At 42.2% G+C, this 21858-nt stretch overlaps 2 protein-coding genes across 5 annotated transcripts; one reads left to right on the plus strand and one right to left on the minus strand.

The window, feature by feature from the left end:
* Nucleotides 1–202: 202 nt before the first annotated feature.
* Nucleotides 203–9497, plus strand: unk (unk zinc finger). Of its 4 annotated transcripts, none has more exons than XM_062378941.1 (15): nt 203–462; nt 975–1184; nt 2598–2774; nt 2868–3034; nt 3539–3674; nt 3764–3881; nt 3974–4058; nt 4155–4507; nt 4593–4658; nt 4823–5006; nt 5117–5218; nt 5353–5538; nt 5622–5803; nt 6866–7126; nt 7669–9497. In XM_062378941.1, the coding sequence occupies exons 1-15, from the start codon at nt 314–316 to the stop codon at nt 7822–7824; spliced, it is 2532 nt and encodes an 843-aa protein (XP_062234925.1). In that variant the 5' UTR covers nt 203–313; the 3' UTR covers nt 7825–9497. The 4 variants fall into 4 exon arrangements, with proteins under 4 accessions (XP_062234925.1, XP_062234927.1, XP_062234926.1 ...); XM_062378943.1 differs by having other exon boundaries at nt 204–462; nt 4155–4450; XM_062378942.1 differs by having other exon boundaries at nt 204–462; nt 2904–3034.
* Nucleotides 9489–20960, minus strand: unc13d (unc-13 homolog D (C. elegans)). Its single transcript, XM_062378940.1, has 34 exons — nt 20832–20960; nt 20003–20023; nt 19736–19792; nt 19566–19622; nt 19355–19462; nt 19201–19260; nt 18961–19027; nt 18452–18632; nt 18337–18381; nt 18172–18243; nt 18017–18086; nt 17614–17718; nt 17339–17431; nt 17137–17237; nt 16617–16734; nt 15906–16027; nt 15730–15820; nt 15588–15644; nt 15383–15480; nt 14712–14763; nt 14364–14494; nt 12965–13082; nt 12729–12881; nt 12538–12633; nt 12246–12452; nt 12083–12157; nt 11920–11999; nt 11648–11762; nt 11167–11238; nt 10943–11026; nt 10738–10858; nt 10375–10498; nt 10028–10248; nt 9489–9629 (listed from the first exon to the last, which is right to left on the minus strand). The coding sequence occupies exons 1-34, from the start codon at nt 20889–20891 to the stop codon at nt 9514–9516; spliced, it is 3348 nt and encodes a 1115-aa protein (XP_062234924.1). The 5' UTR covers nt 20892–20960; the 3' UTR covers nt 9489–9513.
* Nucleotides 20961–21858: the final 898 nt, after the last annotated feature.

A 21858-nucleotide genomic window follows, 5' to 3' on the forward strand; every position in this document is an offset into this window, starting at 1 on the left:
TAAAAGAATAATTATTTTTGCCACAATTTAGTACTCTAAATAAAACTCATGTTACGTTAAGTCACTTTAAAAACTGCAATAATCTGTTGTCGAATCTCCCACTACGTAATAAACGAGTTGCAAAATTGTTATCGATGACAAAACTCCATCTCCCATAACTCCGCGCGGCGTCTTGTTGTCCCCTCTGCTACTACTTCCTGCTGCCTTGCGCAAGCTCACATCGGAGTAGAATGCGGATTTCGAAGCTAACACGAATAGCTAGCCACGAAGCTAAAAACAAGCTTTTTGTTGTCGGGCGTTAAACTGGGGGGAAATGTCCAAAACACAATCGCAGCCCCCGTCGGCTTCGGCGGTGACGACCAGCGGGGGTCCCTCTTCTTCCTCCTCGTCCTCGTCCGCGGGGGGCTCGACATCTCCCGCAACCGTGTTGAACGTACAGCCCGAGAAACCTCAACATTACACGTACGTAGTAGCCACTTTGCAGGATTAGCTAGCTAAGTGCACACAGCCTCACGTGTAGTTGCATGAAGTAAACTACAGGCAAAAGACAGAAACGAGCAAGTGAAGGTTGATAAATGGACGCTTGCTTGTTTGTCCAGTGACAGTGTGTCTATAAAGTGGACCAGGTCTGTATAAAGAGGCCTAACGTCAGTAGCTGTTGTTATTTCTTAATTGCTTAACGAAACAGCACAACTCCAGGTCTGTGCTTTTTCACATGTTTCATTAGTACAAATATGTTATATTAGATTGAGGTAATGCTACACAACACAATAACAGTAGATATTTATCACAACAGCAGGGAATGTGATGAGGTTAGACAGGCACTGGTGACTCAACCTATGTATCCAGGGATATTGAATGTACTGTACATACATTTAAATGAACTCTTTCTTGTGTGAACTTGAAATCTACTGTGAAACATAATATAATCAATGTCTGAATTAATTTCCCACTGCTGCTTCTGTGCATGGCAGATATCTGAAGGAGTTCAGGACGGAGCAGTGCCCCCTGTTCGTGCAGCATAAATGTACACAACACCGGCCTTTCTCCTGCTTCCACTGGCACTTCCTGAACCAGAGGCGCCGCAGGCCCATCCGCAGACGGGACGGGACGTTCAACTACAGCCCAGATGTTTACTGCACCAAATACGATGAGGGAACCGGCACCTGTCCTGATGGAGACGAGTGAGTGTGACCCAAACGTCAGTGATGGGGAAGACTGCTTCAGAGCCTGTTTGTGTTACCTGTTGACATCTTGTGCCTTTCATTAGACCAATACTTTGAACTTGAGGCAGAACAATGTTGTTTGATTGACTGCGCGAGCCTTTCACAGACATATCGGTTTCTTCATTAATGTTTTCATATATCTGCAAACATGAAATTATTTTTCCCAAGATACACAAGGCAGCAAGATGTGCTTTTGCATTTACATTGTATAGAACATTATTTCAATTTTTTTTGTGCAGTATATATTGGCTGATATATTGGTAATGTACATTTGTACCCCTAAATGTTGGCATCAGGCCCCAGAACTTGATAGTTGAAGGACCTCTTTAAATCCTATTGTATCTGGGAAGGTGGTCGTGGTTACTAGCACTTTTTGTACTGGGTATATTGTGTAAGTAAACAGCAGTGAGGATAATTACTTGGTCTTTTGTTAGAACCCTCACAGACCACAGGTTTTTACCAGCTCATCTTTTAAACTGTTTATTCATGCCTTATCAAAAGCATTTCCCTGTCCCACCTCAGACACTTTTGTAATCATTTGCCTTTTAAATTTGACAATGTTCAAGTGAGCCAGGACTTTGCACAACAAAGGGATAGGGTTAGTGATTGAGCATACACCTTATCGACAATTGGAAGTCTAACTGAAACCCCTCGAAGATTAGGGTCTGATGCATAGTCTTCAGTTTGCATTAGCACCTGAAAACAGCCACTCCCGCACTCTGTCCGGCTCTGTTCCACTGAAATGTGCTGAGCCGTTATGGTCTGCATGACAACCCTTATGCAACTTGCACAGACAAGAGAATGTAAAGGATGGAAGTTGATGTAGGGTCAGCCGGGGATGTCTTTGATACATACTAATAGCTTTCTTTGTGAAACACTATGTGAAACATTCCTTTTTCACTCGTCATTTCAATAAGGCTTGTTACAAACAATACAGTGAGGGGGAAATTGTACAGCACTTTTTATTATTGGTGCCTATTTAGAAAAAAGTTTGAGAGGGATATAACTCGTAGGAAACTAGTGTAATATCGTTATGAGCAAGTTTATAAGCAAAAGTTTTAAAGAGTATTTGGGAAAAATACTTCTGAACCAAACTATTTGATCAGTACAAGTGTATATTGGCTTTATCAGGAGTGTAAGCAGTTTCCACTGTAATTGTAAATTGCATGTATTTTGGTTTTGAGCTTTAATGATAGTCCCTCGTGTTCTGGGAATTTTTGAAAATTTGAATTTCCATACATCGATAGTGACATACATATTAACTGCAGCAGTCGCAGAATACAGTATAGTGTGTATACTGTGCAAGGCTTGCCTCAAAATACTTCAATGTTCATTCTTTATTCTGAATGTTAAACTTCCTGTGTTTTCCAGATGCCCGTTTCTACATAGGACAGCAGGGGACACCGAGCGCAGATACCACCTCCGCTACTATAAAACAGGATCATGTATCCACGAAACCGATGCAAAAGGCCACTGCAGCAAAAATGGCTACCACTGTGCCTTTGCACATGGATCACATGACCTACGCAGCCCTGTCTATGATATCAGGTGCCAAAAAGAAGTCCCCCCTCACCCCCCAAAAATTGCCAGCTTTTTTTAACTTGGAAAAAAATATATGACTTCTGTGTATCTGTGTTATAGTCATTCCGAGTCTCTTGCACACTATGGGTTTTACAGAGAAGTGCAGGTGATGGAGTCTCAGGGAGGCTCGGGGTCCTCGGAGGGAGGTGGAGGAGATGGGCAGTCGGGACAGGCAGCAAGTACTGCCCTCATAGAAAAGATCCTGAGTGAAGAACCACGCTGGCATGGTAAATTTGTGTAACAGCACATTATACAACCGACATTTTCATGTTTCCAACTGGAGTGGTAATTCTCATTAAAGTCCAACAACTGTTGATTTTGTCCTTGCTAGAATAGTGATACTTATATCTCTAGTACGCCAATGTTAGCTGATGTATCCTGGTTTCTCAAAGGCAGGTAAACCCACAAATGTTCATGGATGTTTATTTATGCCTGTTAGTTCAAAGCATGTCATAACGTCACTTCAGATCAGAGCTGATGAAAATCTGTGTTTACTGCAGAGTCATGTGACCTGTGAGTGAATGATGATTGTTTCCATTCCTTTAGCAGACAAAACCCAGATGTGAGCACGTTGTAGTTTTTTTTTAAGTGGAAAAGGGGCCATATTGAACCTTTTTTCTAAAACTGTATATGTAAAGCCTACTGGGAGGAAAACACGTTTTTTATATCCTCAGTAACACCCTTGATGATGCTTTTGATTATGATTGTTTTTTTGTTTACATACTCTATAGATAATAACTACGTGCTGTCCCACTATAAGACCGAACTGTGCAAGAAACCACCCCGTCTGTGCCGTCAAGGTTATGCCTGTCCATATTACCATAATAGCAAAGACCGGAGGCGAAGCCCGCATAAGCACAAATACAGGTGCTATGTTACATCATTTATATTTGTTCCTCTTGATTGTAGTTGTGATAAAGAAAATGATCTTAAAAAATGTGTTCCTGCCCCCACAGAGCACTGCCATGTCCAGCGGTTAAGCAGAGTGAGGAATGGGGAGATCCCAGTAAATGTGAGGGAGCAGAGGGATGTCAGTATTGTCACACGAGAACAGAGCAACAGTTCCACCCAGAGGTTTGTGTGTTTCAGCAGAAAACGTACGCAGTCTAGACCAGAGCTTGCAAGGGGATGATGATGAGGTTCATGATGTGCTTGTTCTGTCACAGATCTATAAATCCACAAAGTGCAATGACATGCAGCAGTGCGGCAGCTGTCCCAGAGGGCCATTCTGTGCCTTTGCTCATGTTGAAAGTAAGATCCCACAGTGCATCTGTTTGCATTACACACCAACAATCTGATGAGTAAATGTTTTTCATTTAATGTTGTATTTTTTTAATCCTACTCCAGAGCCCTTTGTTCCAGAGGAACCGTCTTTCCCCGCTCCCAGCTCTCCGCCACCCCCTAGACCTCCAGACCCTCTTCCTGCCCAAGATGCCTCTTCAAGCCCCAGCAGAACCATCATGGGATGTGGTTCTGTTCTGGACCTCTTTTCCCCATCTGCAGGGTCATGTATAGCAGAGCAGGGGCTACTGGGTAGCGTTCTGTCCCTGTGTGAAGACGCGATTGGAGGAGCTGAGCCCCTGTCGCCCTGGGCCAAAGAAGGAGGGTACGGCAGAGCTCCTGGATTTGAGAGGGAGGATCAGGTGAGAAGGACGGATACTGACACAGGGGAACACAGGCATTACAGGAAACTAATAAATGTAATTAATTATTTACTTTATATTATTGTAGCAACTATGCTTCTCCTGCATGTTGTTATCACTCTCATATTGTTTGTGGTTTCAGGCCAAGCAAAGGAGTTTTGCCCTCGAGCAGCGTAACAGAGAATTGGCGTCAGTACAAAGCAAACAGGTGAAATTACATCTTGGATATTTTTTTAATCATTCCTGTACACTCCAAAATTCGGTATAATTTCTAGCTGGCCCACATATTGTCTTCAGTAATCTGAAATCTTGCTACAAGGTCAGAAAAAAGGGATGACTGTTTCCTCAAATGCCATCTTTCCCCCCACTTAGGACTTGTTGGTGTTTTTACCAGTGGGCAGCCCTTTGAGTCTGTCCTCCAGCATCCCCTCCAGTCTGGCTGCCACCCCACCCAGCCCCGCCACTCTCGGACCTCATGGGTCCAGCATCTCCTCAGGCATGAATGCTAATGCTCTGCCCTTCTACCCCACCAGTGAGACTGTGGAGTCAGTCGTTGGTAAGCCAGGATGTCGAAAATCTGAATCCTCTCAATCAGTAGGGGCAGCGAACATTTAAAATGACTGTAATATGTTTATATAAAGTGTATTTGATATGTGTGTTTGATAGAGTCCGCCCTTGATGATCTTGACTTGAATGATTTTGGCGTGTCCGCATTGGAGAGGAGGTTGGAAAGCAGCTCTTCTCTGCCCAGTGTGGGGGTGATGCTGGGTACACAAACTCACAGAATTACACAGCACATCAATATGAAGCAGTATAAACACACACACACACACATACACACACACACACACACACACACACACACACAAAAATAACTTGTATCTGTGTATTTGCCTTTGCAGGAGGCAGCCAGCTCCAGAGTTCCGCCCCAGTCAACATCCCAGGATCCTTCAGCAGCTCTGCTCCTTTCAGCTCCCCCTCACCGTCCCCTCCAATCAGGCCACACACGTCACCCTTCTTTTCTTCTCAGCTATCACAACCTGGCCAATCAGAGAGCTCCTTCCTTGGGCCTTCTCATAGCTCCTTAGGTTTGTGGAGATTGATCCAAGACATCACATGGTGCAGTGAGTGATGATATGTTTTCGATAATATTTATTCTTTTATTTTGTAGGTTTGAACGGTATGAGCACTAACATCTGGGAGCACTTTCCATCGGGCCAGGGCTCCCCCGGTACACCCCCCACCCTGCTGCCCTCTGGCCCCTGTGCAGAGACCGCCCGGCTCAAACAGGAGCTGGAGGAGGCTCACAGGGCACTGAAGCAGTGGGGTCACAGTTGGAGACACACAGCTCAGGTGGGTAGGTAGTGGGGCATGTGTGCATGGGTCTGTGACATGGAGTGTCGTAACTAAGTTCAAGCAGTAGCCACAAACAAATGAAGGTATTGGCACTGAGAAGTGCAAAATTTAAGTTGAATTCACATTTGTAAATCAGAAAGAATGTGGCCACATGCTTCTCACAACACCTCTGAATGTGGTGTCAGTGATAGGATCTCAGGACGCATGCTGGTGCTTTCACACCTGAACTGAGTGCTGACCACTTCTGATCAGATCACTCGGGTAGGAATTTAATGCCAGGTCTAAACGTGGTCATATACCTATTTTACACCAAAATAAGCAAGTATACGCTGTTTTTTTACCACGAGTAAACCTGCTGAAAAAAGGCGATAACCTCCTTTCCCTTTGCCAGGAGACAAGTTTCTTTTCCTTTGTTTTAAATCCCCGGTGAGTCACATTTGACTTCACAGACTCACCAGAAAATGAAAAGCTCCTTATCTTGCCAGTCAAAAAGAAAAAAAATAGCAGTTGCAAGTTGTTCCCAAGATGTTACAATAAGTATACAAACGTTCATGGCTAATCACATGATAGCCTGGTAGTGCATGAATGTTGCGAAGGTAAAGGTGCAGCGTCTAGTCCGCTAAAATATAGAAGAAATTGGCACAATCTTCTGGGTGTCATATTTCCATCACTGCCAATCACAGCTGGAGCCGATAAAATACTTGTCTATTGCAGAGTCATTTAACGAGGGAGTGATTGCTGATTGTATCCATTCTAATTGTGGACTAAAGCCAGATGTTAGAGGGGTTTTTGACCACTGGAAAATGGGATCCAGGAACTGGGATACTGTGGCATGTCAACTCTAGGTTTCTTAACATTCTCTGTTGGTACAGAATGTACAAACTGCAAACAGATGTTAAGAATCCTGGATACTGTTATGACCATGTATACAGGGATATAAAAAAAAAGTTTTCAATGTTAACAACGTAATCCTGAAATTGAAATGAGTCAAAAAAAAATTCTTAATTTGTGAAAAAAAAATGTTTAACAACTTTGTACTCTGCTCAATGTCTTTTGTAGTCATGGGCTGCTCTGAAGGCAGATGCAGAGGAGTCTCGTGCCCATGCATCACGATTAGCCATGGAGGCGGAGAGAGCCAGGCAGGCTGAGGAGGAGGCACAGAGACAGGCTACTCTCCTGCAGGAGGCGCTGGAGAGCTTAAGGAGCGGCGACAACCCCCATCTAGCACTTCACCAGCTCCAGCTATTACACAGACTGCCCTTGGAGTCAGTCCTAAGTTTGCAGGCCCAACTGTGTAGTTGCTTACACGCTGTAGAACAGGTGGGATAACATACCTCAGTCAACCTCATCAAGTTCTGATATAGTTTTCAGTTCTCTCCGTGTTCATGTGAACAATAGTGATGTAGGTAGTCTGCATTCTTACTGATACATTTATGAATCTTTTACAATTTTGGTAATAAGATCATACACAAAAACTGAGAAGTGGAGCAAGTTATATCTGGGTCATGTTATTAATGACAGTTAACTCAGTCTGTGTAAGAGGTGTCCTAAATAAACAAGTACTATGTACTATTAATGCTGCTTTTAGACATGAACTGATCTACGGAAATTCTCATGAAATGGATATTCTCATGAAATGTGGATTGGCTGTGGTTATATTGATGATGTTTCTGACACAATTCACATACTAGTTTCAGTTTTTTTTAAATCACCATCACTCTTTCCCTGCAGCCTTTTTTCAAATTGTTCCTTTTTTTTCCAATCTCAGTAAATATCTGTGAACATCATGTGGGCTCCTCTGACTCATGCAGCATTCTTCAGCTCAAAACTTCTAAGCCTTTTCCATCCCTCTGTGTATCCAGGTGGTGTACAGGAAGCAAAGGCAGTGCTGTGTGACGTGTGGAGAGGCGGGCTCGCTGTCCCTGCCCTGCGGCCATGGTCTACAGTGCGAGAGCTGCTCCGCCTCGACAGAGTGCCCGCTCTGCCCCGAACAGACCCTGGAGCCGCAGCTCTCTTGACCTCACAACCCAGTCGGACCAACGCCGATTAACAGAACAGTCAGTCCTGATTCCACAGATACCAGCCTTGGCTCTCAGCCGCCTTTCAGAATTACGTCAAGGTCGTTTCTATAACATGGTGACCACTCCCAAACACTGATCTGGTTTTGTATTTTTAAGACACTTTTAATGATGAATGACCAGCTTAGTGAGCGCTGGTATCAAAGCGAAAGCTCTTAAAGTGGAATTTAGAATTAATAATTACTCCAGTGTTACCCATGAAACACCAGTACAATTTACTAGTTAATGCTCTTAACCAGCAACACTGTTCTTAACCCTTGTTCTTGATTTGCCCGCCTGTTATTTCTTCACTAACCCTAACTATGAAACATATACGCACATAGTTCTTAATCATATTCTGATGTTATAAAGCACGGGCTAGCCCTAAACATACAGAGAATTGTCTTCTCTCTAAATCTGGATTGTTCCAGTGTGATCTGCTGAGGATTAAACCCGGACACCTTACTTCAACAAAGGTCTATGGCATTTGTTTGTATGTTGGCACTTGAAAAGCGCCGAAACATTTCATATGAAAACTGAACAGTTTGGTCTCTTACTCGTAATAGTCCAAAGTTTTCATTATCCTTAAATCCACAGTCCTCCTCAGCAATGAGTAGATTGTACCAGAGTACACCCACTAAACCATATGCTGTCTATGAACGAGATATATGAGTAGTTATTAATGGGTGAGGTGGGACTATAACTGTCTCCAGACGATGTCCGAAATTCTCCAGAGCTGGTGTCTTAAAGCATCTTAAGTTGGACTTGGTGGTCTGGTGGTGTCAGGCTGGTTCACTGTGCTGTGTTTTGAAATCCTGAACCAAAGAACTCCCAGATTTGTATTCGGATATTCGAGGGTGATGAGCTGTCTTAACAAAATCATCAGGTCTGACTGAAAACAGTTAAAGGGCATATTTAGTTTCATCCCAACTGTAATCCCATTATGCTACAGCGAAAACGGGGCCATACCAGACTGCTAGTAGCACTTGTCTAGAATAAGTTGAATTTGTTTTCTCAATAGTTATTTTTAGCAAAAATAATTATTTAAAATTACTGTTAAATAATAAGAAAATATTTAAAGAATTTGTATTATTTGTTGAAGTTTCCAGCAGATGGCCCCTTTAAAGCACTCAGGTTTTCTCCAGTTTCCAATTGAACTGGAAGAGGAAAGTATGTTAACACATCCAAGGCAAATGTACTCAGTCAACTTGTGTAGTTTTTGAAATTACATCATTTTAATTTTTACTTAAAATATTTTTCATGTTAACTCAAACATAAACGTTCTGTCTTTTTTTACCAGCCTCTTTGCTATGTTTTGAACATGTGACCGATTTTCTCTGCCAATTTTTACATGTGCAGTAATCTCTAACATTTCACAGTTTGTCAAATGTTGTCATATACAGTTAAATTATGTCATACTTATCTTTTGCACTGATAAGACAAAGCATTGGGAGCAAACAGATGTATGAAGGCTTGTAAGGTTTAAATGCAGGTGTGAAAATGTTCATGATCACTGTGATGGTCTCTGGTATTAACCAACACACAACTCATCCAATACCAGTGTTTCCATCTGAGTGGATCTTTTTTGTTTTTGGTACAGATCATTAAAAACAAATTGTATATTTTTGGAGGAAGAGCTGGTTTCTGTATTTATTTCTCTCCCATCCCTTCCTGAGACTGTTTCTCTCTGTGTCTTCGCTTCCTCACGAAGGCCTGAGCCTCGCGTTCTCCCTTCCTGGACTCCAGTAGACTCAGAATGTTGTCTTCTGAAAATTATAGGAAAAAAACAGAAAACATTGTTGGTATTCGGAAGATAAAAAACAATTAGATGTTGGTGTGGATCTGGATCAGGAACTGGATCCAGGATTTTTTTCCTTTCCATTCACCATTGCGAGTTTGCGTGTTTTTCACCATTTTGAATGAATTTTCAGAGAAGAATTAATGAATCTTAAAGATAAAATCAGACATGCTCAGGGGCCTGATATTATTTGAGGGTTTCCAATTTGGTTCGGATCCAAATACAGATGTACTGAATTAAAACATGGTTTCATAAGGGGATCTAGTTGACACACTTGTCAGGGACTCTGGTATATTTTTGTCCTATTGCTCCCTGAAAGTTATTTAAAAGCCACTTGACTGGGCTAAACCAACTGACAGATCATACCATTAGGTTTAGGATGCATCAGTGGCAGACGTATCTGAGCAGGGGGACTGTCGGGCCGTGAGCTGAGTCCATCTCCCTCCCTTGCTCCTCCAACTCCCGGTATGCCCTTGAGTCCCAGGAAGGCCTCGCCTTCGAAGTCGTCCGACCTCAAGGTGTCGTGGTCCAGAACAGTCACCAGCAGGCAAGCCCCTTGAGACAGGCACTGATCCAAGGAAACCAGACTATATAAAAGAGAGTAGGGGTGGAGATGAAGGAGGTCCAAAGCATATCAAGGCCACAGATTGACTATGAAAGGTCAAAAGCCAAGACCTGAGTAAGAATACTGACTTAAATGGCCTGCAACTTACAATTCGAAGGCCTCGTCAAAAAGAGGGTTGAGGTCACAGCTTTTGAACTGAGTGCAGCGAACCTCTACCTTGGGAAAGATGTGGCGAGGCTCCAGACACAGCTGCACAAATGGATCACTGAAACCTGGCGAAAGGTCACAGGCAAAAACATGGCGTTAATTCCTAACAAATTTGGCAGGAGCCCATTTGAATTTGGCGTGGATGCGGAGAAAGGGGCTCATCAGGTCATTTTCACTTCTCGATCACTTTCTTCAACAAATAATGGATCTTGCTGAAAAAGACACATTTGGGGAACTTGCCCATAGCGGGGTATGGACTGTACACTTTTTGTAATGTATGTGGCTATTATTGTCCCCTATTTACCGTTAGAGTCCAGTGGTACGAGGTTGACAGCGTTCAACACCTCAACTCTCAGTCTCTGGTCCGATCTCCTGTAGGATGTGCGGAGGGTGACTGCGCCGTATTTCTCTCCGCTGTACACGTTCTGTCATCATAGAGAAGGAAACGGAAGCTTTGAACAAAAGGACTCACAGGAGTTTACACATTCACAGCAGTCGACTGGTCTCACCTGCTCCCTTATCTTCCTCTCGTGGAACTTCTGCACGAGCTCCTGGCTGCTCAGAGAGTTATCAGTCAGATGAGCTTTGAGAATCTGGACAGACAGGGGAGGTATTACATTGTGAATTGTGTGTGTTCATAACACTCGTCCCCACGTTCCCCCCGGATAAGTGATAAATCGTTTGCTGGTCAGAGAAATGATAACTGTCCTCTGCTGTATCTGCAGATTCTCACCTTGTACTCATGTGAGTGAAGTGATTTCAGAGGGAGTCCATTTCCCTCGGCATGGAAGCACTGCTCTAGGCACTGAAATACATGAAATACATGGAGCCAAAAATGTATGTAAATAAGCTGTGGCAAGAGAGAGAACTAAACCAGATTTCCTGTAAAAGTAGAAATGAGCACTTGAGCATGCATCAGTATGATATTAACTTCCTAAACCGACAGACTGCATCTTTGAGAACAATGTAATCAACATGTTCTTTGACTTTTTAGTTTGGTCTATTTACCATCAACCAACATGGAGGAGGCACAGTTTATGACATATACTGCAGCCAGCCACCAGGGGGGGCAATCAAGATGACTTGGCTTCCCCTTTTGCTGTCAGGTCGTTCATCTTTATATACAGTCTCTGGTCTGAGCAGACACATGTGGCAGTTTACTGTACATTATTTGTGTTTTGCTCTTGCAGTCAACCACATGGCCAAAGACCGACCTGCAGAGTGTACAGCAGCCTCTGGCAGAACACCATGAGCCCTTCCTGTTGTCGATGCTGACTAGCCACGTGCTCGAGGATCTTCAACGAGTTATTCCAAAGTGGAGTCAGAAGACTGCAAGCAGGAGAAACAAACAATGACAAACATTTCATGAGCTGATGTTGCGTGAAACAAACTGTTTTTTAACCCACGGAGACAAACATGGATCCATCAGAGCTCACGATGTAAGCCAGGAATTGTGATGTTGTATGGTGAGAATCGAGCCTTGTACCTGTTGAAGTTCTCTTGAACCAGGTATTCATTCATGTAGTGCAGCTCTTGTTCCAGGAAGCGCATCAGAGGGGCGGCTGCCTAAAACGGACAAGAGGGCTGGATATCGAGCAAACGCTATGGGCAACGATATTAGTGCTAAACTGGCAGCTATTGTCTCTTACATCCTCTGTGGACTTGGAGGGAATCCGACGCCTGGTTGACATGTTTCTCACATGAGTCTCAATGTCGGTATTCAGCTTGTGAGACACATGGATAGAGAGGTGATATTTAATGTCTCTTCATAGACAGAGAGTTTGATAACCTTTCCTTACCACATGTACGCACCTTTTTCCCGAGAGTGTCCAAAGCAGAGCGGATCTCGCGGCTGAGGAAGCTCTGTGCCTGCTCAACCTGCGAGGGCAGTGTGTTGTGGAACTGGCCTTTGCCGATGACATTTTGCGTTCGGTCTCGGAGCCCTGCCCAGTTCAGCTGTGTGGGAAGTCTGGTCAGGACGGACCTTAGGTGCTCCAAGTCGTTCACTACCACACACAACTGCAGGGACAGCAGGGAATTGAGATTCTCGTGTCTTATGGAGATTTAGAAATGTTTTGAGTCTTCTCTCCTTGTCTGTGTTTACCATATTTATAGCACTCCCATGATCCGAGTCCTTCGACAGCACCTTGACCCGCTCCTTCAGGATGCGACAGTAGTTTATGACAATCCTACACACATCCTGAAAAGGCACCGAGAGCAGAGACTGTCAACTGCCAGTGTTCCCATACTCAGATGATGTGATTAATATAGCATGTGAGTGGAACTATTAGGAACCTCAGTGAGCTTGACCATGAGCATAAAGGCCTCCTCAGGGTCAGGCCAGGAGAGCTGCTCCCACAGCTGGCAGATAGGCTGGACACACGCCACCAGGTCCACCGCTGAGGAACTGTGTTTTATTGGCACTGAACCAGCCTGGAGGGGCACGAGCTGAGGAATCGCAAACACACAATATAATGACACGTTGAATTTATGATGTATGATGATTGTATGCATCAAAAGTGTTACTGTACCTGGTCCACCTGCACAGCGCGCTCCACCCTGTCTTGAGTTTTGCTGAATGCCTGGTTGAGCCAGTAAGGCAGAGCGTCTCTGAAGCCCTCGTGAAAGTTTGTCAGCTCCAGTATTCCCCTGAAACCACAAACTCCTCATCCTCTGTTCCATCTCATACATTTTTTGGGGGATGAGGTCAGTTGTGTTATTCCTGTATGTAGCTGTACCATGTTGGTTACCACAATTTACCTTTGAAGTTGTGCTATTGGGAGGACTGTGGAGCTAATTTGAAAAAAACAGACATACCCTTTGGTTACAAAAAACCCTTTCCCCACTTTTCAGGTCCCCACTTACTGCACTCGTTTATCACATCCTTGCTTCCCTCAATCTATGCCTCCCTAGTGGATTTAGCATGTTGCTGCCTCATGGGGTCGTGTTTACCACCTTCACGAAATGAGTCCATATGAAGGCCCCCCCCCCCCTCGTTATGAATTATTTAGTTATTTATTACTTTTTTTTAATTTTAGTCTGAGGAAAAAAGAAAGAAATTACACCCTGCTTTCAAAATGGGCTGAAACGTGATCAGCTGAGACTAAGTTGCATTGTGTGAGGTCATGAATTGGCAGTGTTGAGGAATTTTTGACCATCCTCACACGTTTATATATATGCCACTATATATTATGTATATAGTGTTTATTACATTATATCTGTATGCCATTGGGAGAGTGGGGCCGGCCTCATTCCACACACACTCCCTTCTCTCTCACAGTCCATCGGAGATATACTGGGATGCTGTGGTAGACAACTTCAGACATTTGTGTATTGTTCCCCCTGCTGGTCTCCTTAAGATTAAGATTAAGATTAAGATGCATTTATTTGTCCCGAACACATGCACAGACATGCAAAGGCACACTCATGCAGGTAGGGAAATTGTACTTCTGCTTTTGACCCTTCTGGTGCAGGACACACAGAGCAGTGAGCGATCATGTACGGCGCTCGGGGACCAGATGTTGGGGGAGTAAGGTGCCTTGCTCAGGGGCACTAGACATGGTAGGGAGAATTCTCTTTTTTTTTTTGGACAGATCAATCCAGGTTCGTCTTTTGTTGTCTCTCCTAGGAGTCGAACCAGAGACGAACCAGAGACCTTCTCTGCCCATAGTCCAAGTTACTGCCACTAGACCACCGCCTCTTGATGCATCAAGTCTACATTAAACATCTTTTGCAAAAGACAGCAGCTGCTGCCTGAGTTCTCCTTTCACCAGCTTCCAGGAAACTTCCATAACCTTAAAATCCTATGAAATTAACACATTTGGGCCATGACTGGTGGGTGACAATGAAGGGGGGCTGGAGGTCATGTTGAAGTGATGTGGTGGAGTACGTCTGACAAAGAAAAGTGTGCTCCTGAGTGTGAGGCCTGACCTTTTCTGTAAGAATGCCTTGTCTTTGTGGATGGCCTGCAGGCTCAGGTAGAGGGGGAACAGACTGTTGGCCAGGGGCTGCTCCATGTTTTTATCCATCAGCGACAAGGTTTCCTTCACTTCTTTTGCCAGCTGTGGAGGGGAGAGGAGAGAAGAGGAGAAATGTGGCGAGCTGAGAGTAGTAATTTAAGTCAACATAAGCATTTCATTTCTGCCATTTGCACAGGACATAGACAGGATTGAAATGCTGTTTCTCTCTAATTCCCTGTGTAAACATGTAAGTAGACCAAACATGTACGCGCAGGGTAGATGGGATGTGAGAAGTACAAATCGGAATGGGGCAACTTACCAGGGAGTCCAACCTCTGATAGATAACAGTGAACACATCCAGTTGCACAACACTAAACGATGAGGAGATAAAAGAACACTCATTATTACAAAAGTAGAAAACATTCCTAATGCAGTTTGGCCTGCTTTTTTTGTTTTATTTTTTTACATTGATGAATGGGTGGCCTTAACTAATTAAAGCTCAAGTTATTTCAAGATGAAATCCTTCTTAACATTTGAGGTTGTCTCTGCATCGTTTGCTGGCTCCATTTCTGTTATAGCGTTTAACAGGCATTACTGAAGCCACCATGCATCACCCTCAATTAGTGTTTGTTTTTTATAATTCTTTACTTTAATTGAAAAAATATTCGATTTTAAATGTTTTTTTATTCTCTTGTGAAGGACTTTGAAAAACAATGAAAGACTTTTATATTATTATTATTATTATAAATACATTTACTTAATATATGTTTACAGCACACACGTTGACTTGTCATAACACAGATTAAATAATAACTTTAATATTGTTTGTCTTTGTTCCATTACGTTGCTATAGTGGGCTACCCTGACCAACATGCACTATACCAAGGCCCTGCACCAAGCCTACATAATGCAGACTACCACTCATGTAATAAGAGAGGCCAAAGTTCTCCAAGTGAAACAATAATCCAGCAGTCCACTCGCCCACCTTACCTAACAAATACCCTGTTCCAGACGTCTTTGTTATGTTTGATGTCCTCCTGTACCTTTGTGATCAATCTGGAGAGGGCAACCACAATCTCTGACAGGTCCTGTATGTTAGCACGGTGCAAAGACAACATGACATGAAATGGAGATATCATGGAAGCACCAACTCCACTCCAGGTTCAGTGTTTCAAGGTTTACATGGTGTCCTTACCTTAGTCATTGGCTGATGCAAACCCTTCTGGATGGTGAACCACTCCTCTGTACCCTTCTAAAGTTAAAAGTTAAATAACAAGTTATTAAGGCCTTATTATATACATGCAGTACGCAATGACCTCATTAGAATGACTACTGACCTGTATGACATCGATGACCTCATCATGCAACTCAAAGTGAGCCGGGTTCAGTTTCTGAAATGCCTGAGTCTTGCAGATCTGGACCAAGATTCTTTGGGGTAAAAAGCACATTCACTGCATTGCCTACGCCATGTCATCGATACCATAAACCTATGAACCTAAATAACAGGCTGTACCTGAGCAGTGTGTGTAGTTTCAGAGTAGCACTGTGTGTTGGGGGGAAGATGTCTCTGTATTTGGCCACCAGACAGAGTCCGTACTGCAGGAAACCATGAAGAGAGTCTCCAAGTTCCTGTTTCTGTTCACGGAGAGCAACATGTTACTCAACACTCATCTTGAGTAACAAGCTCCTGGTTTCACTTTACCACCAGCCAAAAGCCATCACAAATCTACCGACAAGAACACAAGCAGCTCTGACATGGCTTGTGTAATCTTGATAAGTTCATGACTAGGTTGTTTTGGGGAGAGAGCAACAGAATCAAGATTCTTTACTTACATTTTTAATATTTCAATATTATAGCATAAATATGCTCAGTTATATGTAAGAGCATTGGAAATCTCATTCGAGCAGTCCTTATAATAAAAGAACTTGTGGTGATTAAATACTTACTGGACAATTATTATGGAAATAATGACATATACATAAATACATATTCATGTAGCAGCCAGATGAGATAGAGCTAACTGTTCATTAATTATGTATACATTAGATAGTATAATCATAAACAATATTTTGTGTAAATTTGCAACAACTACAATATTGGCCTTTGAAATATTGGATACTGAAGTTAAAAGTATGAAGTAGCAAAAGTATGTGCAGTATTTGAGTTTATGTACTGTAATCGCTGACTGTCCACCTCTCTCAGTTGAGGTTAGAGGCATCGTACCTGCTGGTAGGGCAGCTGCTGCTGATGCCAGTGGTACTCTATACTGGTTAGCTGCTGGAGCAGCATAGACGAGTCCAACTCCTGGCTCTGATACAACTTACCATACGTCACCCACTTCCTGTCAGAGACACACACATCCACGATGTTACGCAGAAATACAACAGAAAGAAAAAATCAACACATTGGTTTTAAAAGTTACTAATAATTCCCTTGGCCATCAGAGCCTTGGAAAACAGTGATATGATATATTCATATCACCATGATATGATACAACTGTGAGCTGATGTGATGATAATATTGAATGATTACCAACCCATAAGCAAATGAGAATGATGAGAAAGACACTACAAAGCTTATTTCATTCTTAGATGTGTAGTTTTTCAATATACTGCCTTAATAATAATCCTATTTGGATTATGTAAAATGTGTCCTACATGTTCCTGCCATTACTCTGTTAATTGTAGGTTCTGCAATCTGATATATGTGCTATTAATCAGCTGGGTGTTAACATGTTGCTTACGCCAGGTCCTGAAGAAAGGGGGAAAGGTTATTCTGCGTAGCATAAAACTCGAGGAGAGTCTGAGCCTCCCCACACAACTCCCCTTTCCATGGAGCAGAACTCTGAGGAGAGACGACACAACAAAGGGGGATTTAAGAAGAGAGAAAGAGAAGGAATGTATTTAAATATGGTTTAAAAGGGGTGAGAGGAAGGATCCCTTTACCTGTGTCTTGGAGATGTAAGCTTTTATACACTGCTGCAGGATCCCACAGTAGTTGACATAAGCGCTGCGACCAGCACTCAGCGTTCCGTCTCTCTGTCAGTCACACAAGACATGCCCAGTTTCAACTTGATCCCAAACTGCCCAATTTCACCACGACAGACCAGAATTCACTGCATTCCTCAACAGATCTTTGACATACTCTTACGCAAACATGTAAAACTATATCAAGAATACACAAAGTGTTACAGAATGAGTATCAGGATTTTTTTCTTCACCTCTTTATGGATGAACTTGAGATTCAAGTGGCACTTGCCACGATCAGGGTACGTATCTGTTCTGGGCTCCAGGTTGTACCAGTTGTCTTCAGTACAGTGGAGATCCTATGTGGTACAAATGGACACACTGTAAAGTTATGAAAGTAGATTTTACTCAAATTTGATACAATGATAAAAATGATCCAGGTCTGAATAGGGTCAACTTGACCCTTATTGGGATTTTCTGCTATATCAAATGTTAATCTTCAAGTTAGTAATGTTAATTTACTCTATTTAGCATTAAATGCTTATGTTAATTCTGTATTGAAATATAACTCAGTCTCAGTCTTTCATTTTTTACAAAGTATCAGACTGGAAAGACAAGTCAAGAGTAAAATAACTATTAAATATGAATATTTACTACCTTTAGCTTTAGGACAATGCATCCCAAGAAGTCATCTGTGCCTTTCACCTTTTTTGCATCCTTGATCATTCTAAACAGGTAGAGTTAGAAATGTTCACCAGCCCTGCATGGTTAACGGTTAAAACTACGTGTGAGTCTCAGAGAGAGCATAGTACCTCTTTAGACTATTAAAGTTAGATTTGATTTCCTCTAATTTCTGAGAGAGGGACACATCTTCATCCTTATCCCTGTAATAGAGGAGGTACAACGGAGGTGAACTTCAGGAACAAGATTATTCTGACGCAGAAGATGAGTATGAGGCCTTGTAGGATTTTTCTCACCACATCTCGAGGTGGAAGTTGGCCCCATGGATTTCTTCAAACTCTCTAAAAAGGAAACAAAAGTTAGGCAACTTTCGATATGCTCCTTCTGATATGAACCTGAATTCCAACTCACAGTATGAAGGTTTGGTTCCAGATAGGGTTCAGGGTCTGCTTCTTGATGTCTGTCTCGTAAATTTTGTCATGCGATGTAGCGTCCTTCACCACTGATTTACAGGGTTTGGCTTTGGACAGACGTGTGCGACGCTCTTGTTCATCCTCCAGTATGGTCAGCATGCAGTATGGATCACTGAAACCTGTTCAAAACACACACCACAGTCCTGTGGTAGACTCAATGGAGCACAGTGACACTTAACATCACTTTATTTCACGGTACAGAGATTCCAAGAGAGGATACTTCAAGATATAGCACAGTACAAATCAAAGAGCACACATGGGTGAAGTGAAACCCATCATGTGAAACTGAAAGTACACATCTTTATACCAATTCATTATCAAAATGGCTCATGCAACACATCAATAGAATTAAAAGGTGAATTAACATGAGAAAATAATACCAATAAGCAAAAAGATACTGAAAAGGGTGAATTCCCTTGAAGAGTGTCAGAAAACACATCAACTCACCAGTGACGTCTTTTCCCAGGATTTCCTTTCCTTCCTTCACAGTGGCCATCAGGCAGTAAACTGGGGGCTGTAGGAATCAGACATTTTTTTTATTTTTTTTAGATATGTTGTTACTTAATCCTTTCATTGTTGCCCTTAGTCATGTTTATGAAATCTGCCCTGGGTGAATGGAAGGAAGTAGCAAGTTACTCCAAAGGTGCATTATTCACTGGGGCAATGATGCTGACTTAATTTTCTCACCACTGCACTCTGTACTTTGTCTTTCAGACAATCGTGCTCCGCGTCTGTCATATTGAAAGCCTGAGAAATTGAACAGAACCGTCTGGGTAGTCAGTCATACACCACAAAGAGGCAACAAAAGGATGGGTTGTGTTGTGTATGTGCAAAGGTTTACCTCCTTTACGTATTCTTGAAGCTGGCTATCAGTGAAGACCTCAGTTGACGAAGGTTTACCCATCTTATGGGCGATGGTGTACAACAGCTCCCTATATAGAGGCTTCAGCTTTAAAAAGAGTGAGAGCTTGTTAATGAGAAACCTAGATTATGTAATTATTTATCATTAACCAGTGAGGTCCTATTGAGATACAAATCTTTTCTTATGATACCTCCAGCTCCTTGTGTCTTCGTGTTTTCTCTTCTGGGTTCTCGTCTTCCTTAAAATCCTAGAGGGAGAAAAGAAATACAACTTGTTCCCGATTTTGTTCAATACACGTGGTAAATTACATTATTGTTGGTTAAACTTTGAGGTAGGTCAATGTCACGCTGTGTTGCCTACCCTCCTATCGCGCAATTTCCTCGTCAACCCAAATTTGCGTGGATGGGCCGGTGAAACCTGACCAAAAAAACAACACAATAGCATAAGAATCATGAATATTCAGTCATTTCCAAATGAAGCTTATATGTAAATGTAGTTTAACTTTTTTCTAAGTAGTCACGGAGCTCCATTCATTTCGCTACAGCATAACATTTTGTTGAATGAAATTGCCCAACAGCTATTAAATGGATGAACCCTTGCAGGATAAAGTTTGATGATGTCTTTTACCTGTCTTTTTGGGACATTTTCCTATAAAACAGAGGATAATAAATGAATGCAGGAATTCTTATTATGACATCAATAAAAACAGTTCATTCAAATAAAACTGGGGGACACTTGTATTAAAAGGTTTTTAGCTTCAGACCCGTTCATTTACAAAACTTAAAATCTCTAGGCTTCTTGTCAGGGACTTCCTCTATTACCGATCATGAAACCGACTCTGAGGTGACAGTGAGATAAAAAGGAAAACACTAGTATCTCAAAATGAATATACAAATACAGTTCTACCGAACTTAACATACACACACAACTGTTTTCATCTCTTTGCATATCAAAGTGATGACAACAGCCTCTGAAAATAAACATTGTGCTTGAAATATGTCTCAAATTATCTTTCAGATCAGAATCTCCTCCGTATGTTTGGTAAGTACCAACAATTGAAACATACAGAAACAGATGTGTGTGTTAATCCATGATAGATATGCTTCCATCTACTTCATCTTATCAAAGCAGACACTCAAAATAAAGATGAATCATAGTCACAGTACTTTAAAATAGACATGTGGACTGTATGACTCAGTGTAGGGGTGCGTTTTTTAGACACAGCTGCTACTCATCTGACTTTTTTTTTCTGGTTTCTCAAAAAAGAAATAATTTAGATAAAACTTGTGAGAAAAGGTTAAAGACAGAGCCTTAGGAAACAGGAAGAGACATTGTATACGGAATCATTAGTTTGGCTATCAGCCCATCGCCAAGTAAACTCTGTGATACGTAACTATAGAAGAGAGACAGAATATAATAAACATGTCAACATGCTCCGGTGAGCTGTGTTCCATACCTGTTCAGGGGTTTGTAGCAGTTTGTCTTCCATGCTGGTGTTCAAACTTTGACCTGACATAAAGATGCTAATAAATGATAACCAGAATCCTGCCTTAACTGATGTGCTCTTTCTCTTTCTGTGTGTGGGTGTGTGTGTGTGTGTGTGATAAGGAAGCTGCGTATGCGATGGGTTTTAATGAACTGTCACGCAGCAGCCGGAAGTCATCACTTCCTGTAGAAGGTGGTCACATCAGTAACTGTGACTTGTGAATTTCTTCTTCATCTAGGGCCCTGAATTGAGCACAGAAAGGGTTTGCATGCCCAGGCCTGTACTGCTATTATTTCACTATTACCATTTTCAACATGATCAATCACATTAAACAACTAAATCCACGCTGCAAATTTCACGTGACACAATATCAAGTACTGAACTAGGTTGTGAAACTACATGTAACATGAGACAATCCATCTGTCCCCTTCTGTGTGTGTTGTTTACGCTCCCTAAGTACACACTACTGGATTTCTGTAACATCTATCTATCCATCTATCTATCTATTCAGAGTAAGGCTGCAATTAATGGATATTTTTCATATTATCCATTAACCCATCGATATCAGCAAAGAAAATTACAGAAATTACTCAATTCTCTTTTTAACTTTAATTTCATTGTGCTTTTCTGACGATAGGGGTATGATGGGGAGAGCATGGCCTAGGGGATGGAGCGGGTGTTCTGCAACAAGAAGGTTGCCGGTTCGAATCCCAGTTTTTCCTATCAGCATGCCTAAGTGTCCTTGGCAAGATACTGAACCCCTAAAATGGCCCATCATAAATGCTGAGTGTTCTAAAGATGTAAGTTGCTTTGGACAAAAGCGTCAGCTAAATGACATGTAATGATCAGATTATCATATATATCCGAAAGAGTGAACTGTCCGCCTTCTGCATCTATTCAGCTGAATATAGAATCTTTCAGATTCTGATAAATTCTCGATTACATTCTTACAGTAAATACACCCTTTTTTTTATATTCTCTGTTTTATTTCCTCCTA

Source organism: Platichthys flesus, chromosome 20 (genome assembly GCF_949316205.1).
Source record: "Platichthys flesus chromosome 20, fPlaFle2.1, whole genome shotgun sequence".
In the NCBI taxonomy this organism is placed as follows: Eukaryota; Metazoa; Chordata; class Actinopteri; order Pleuronectiformes; family Pleuronectidae; genus Platichthys; species Platichthys flesus.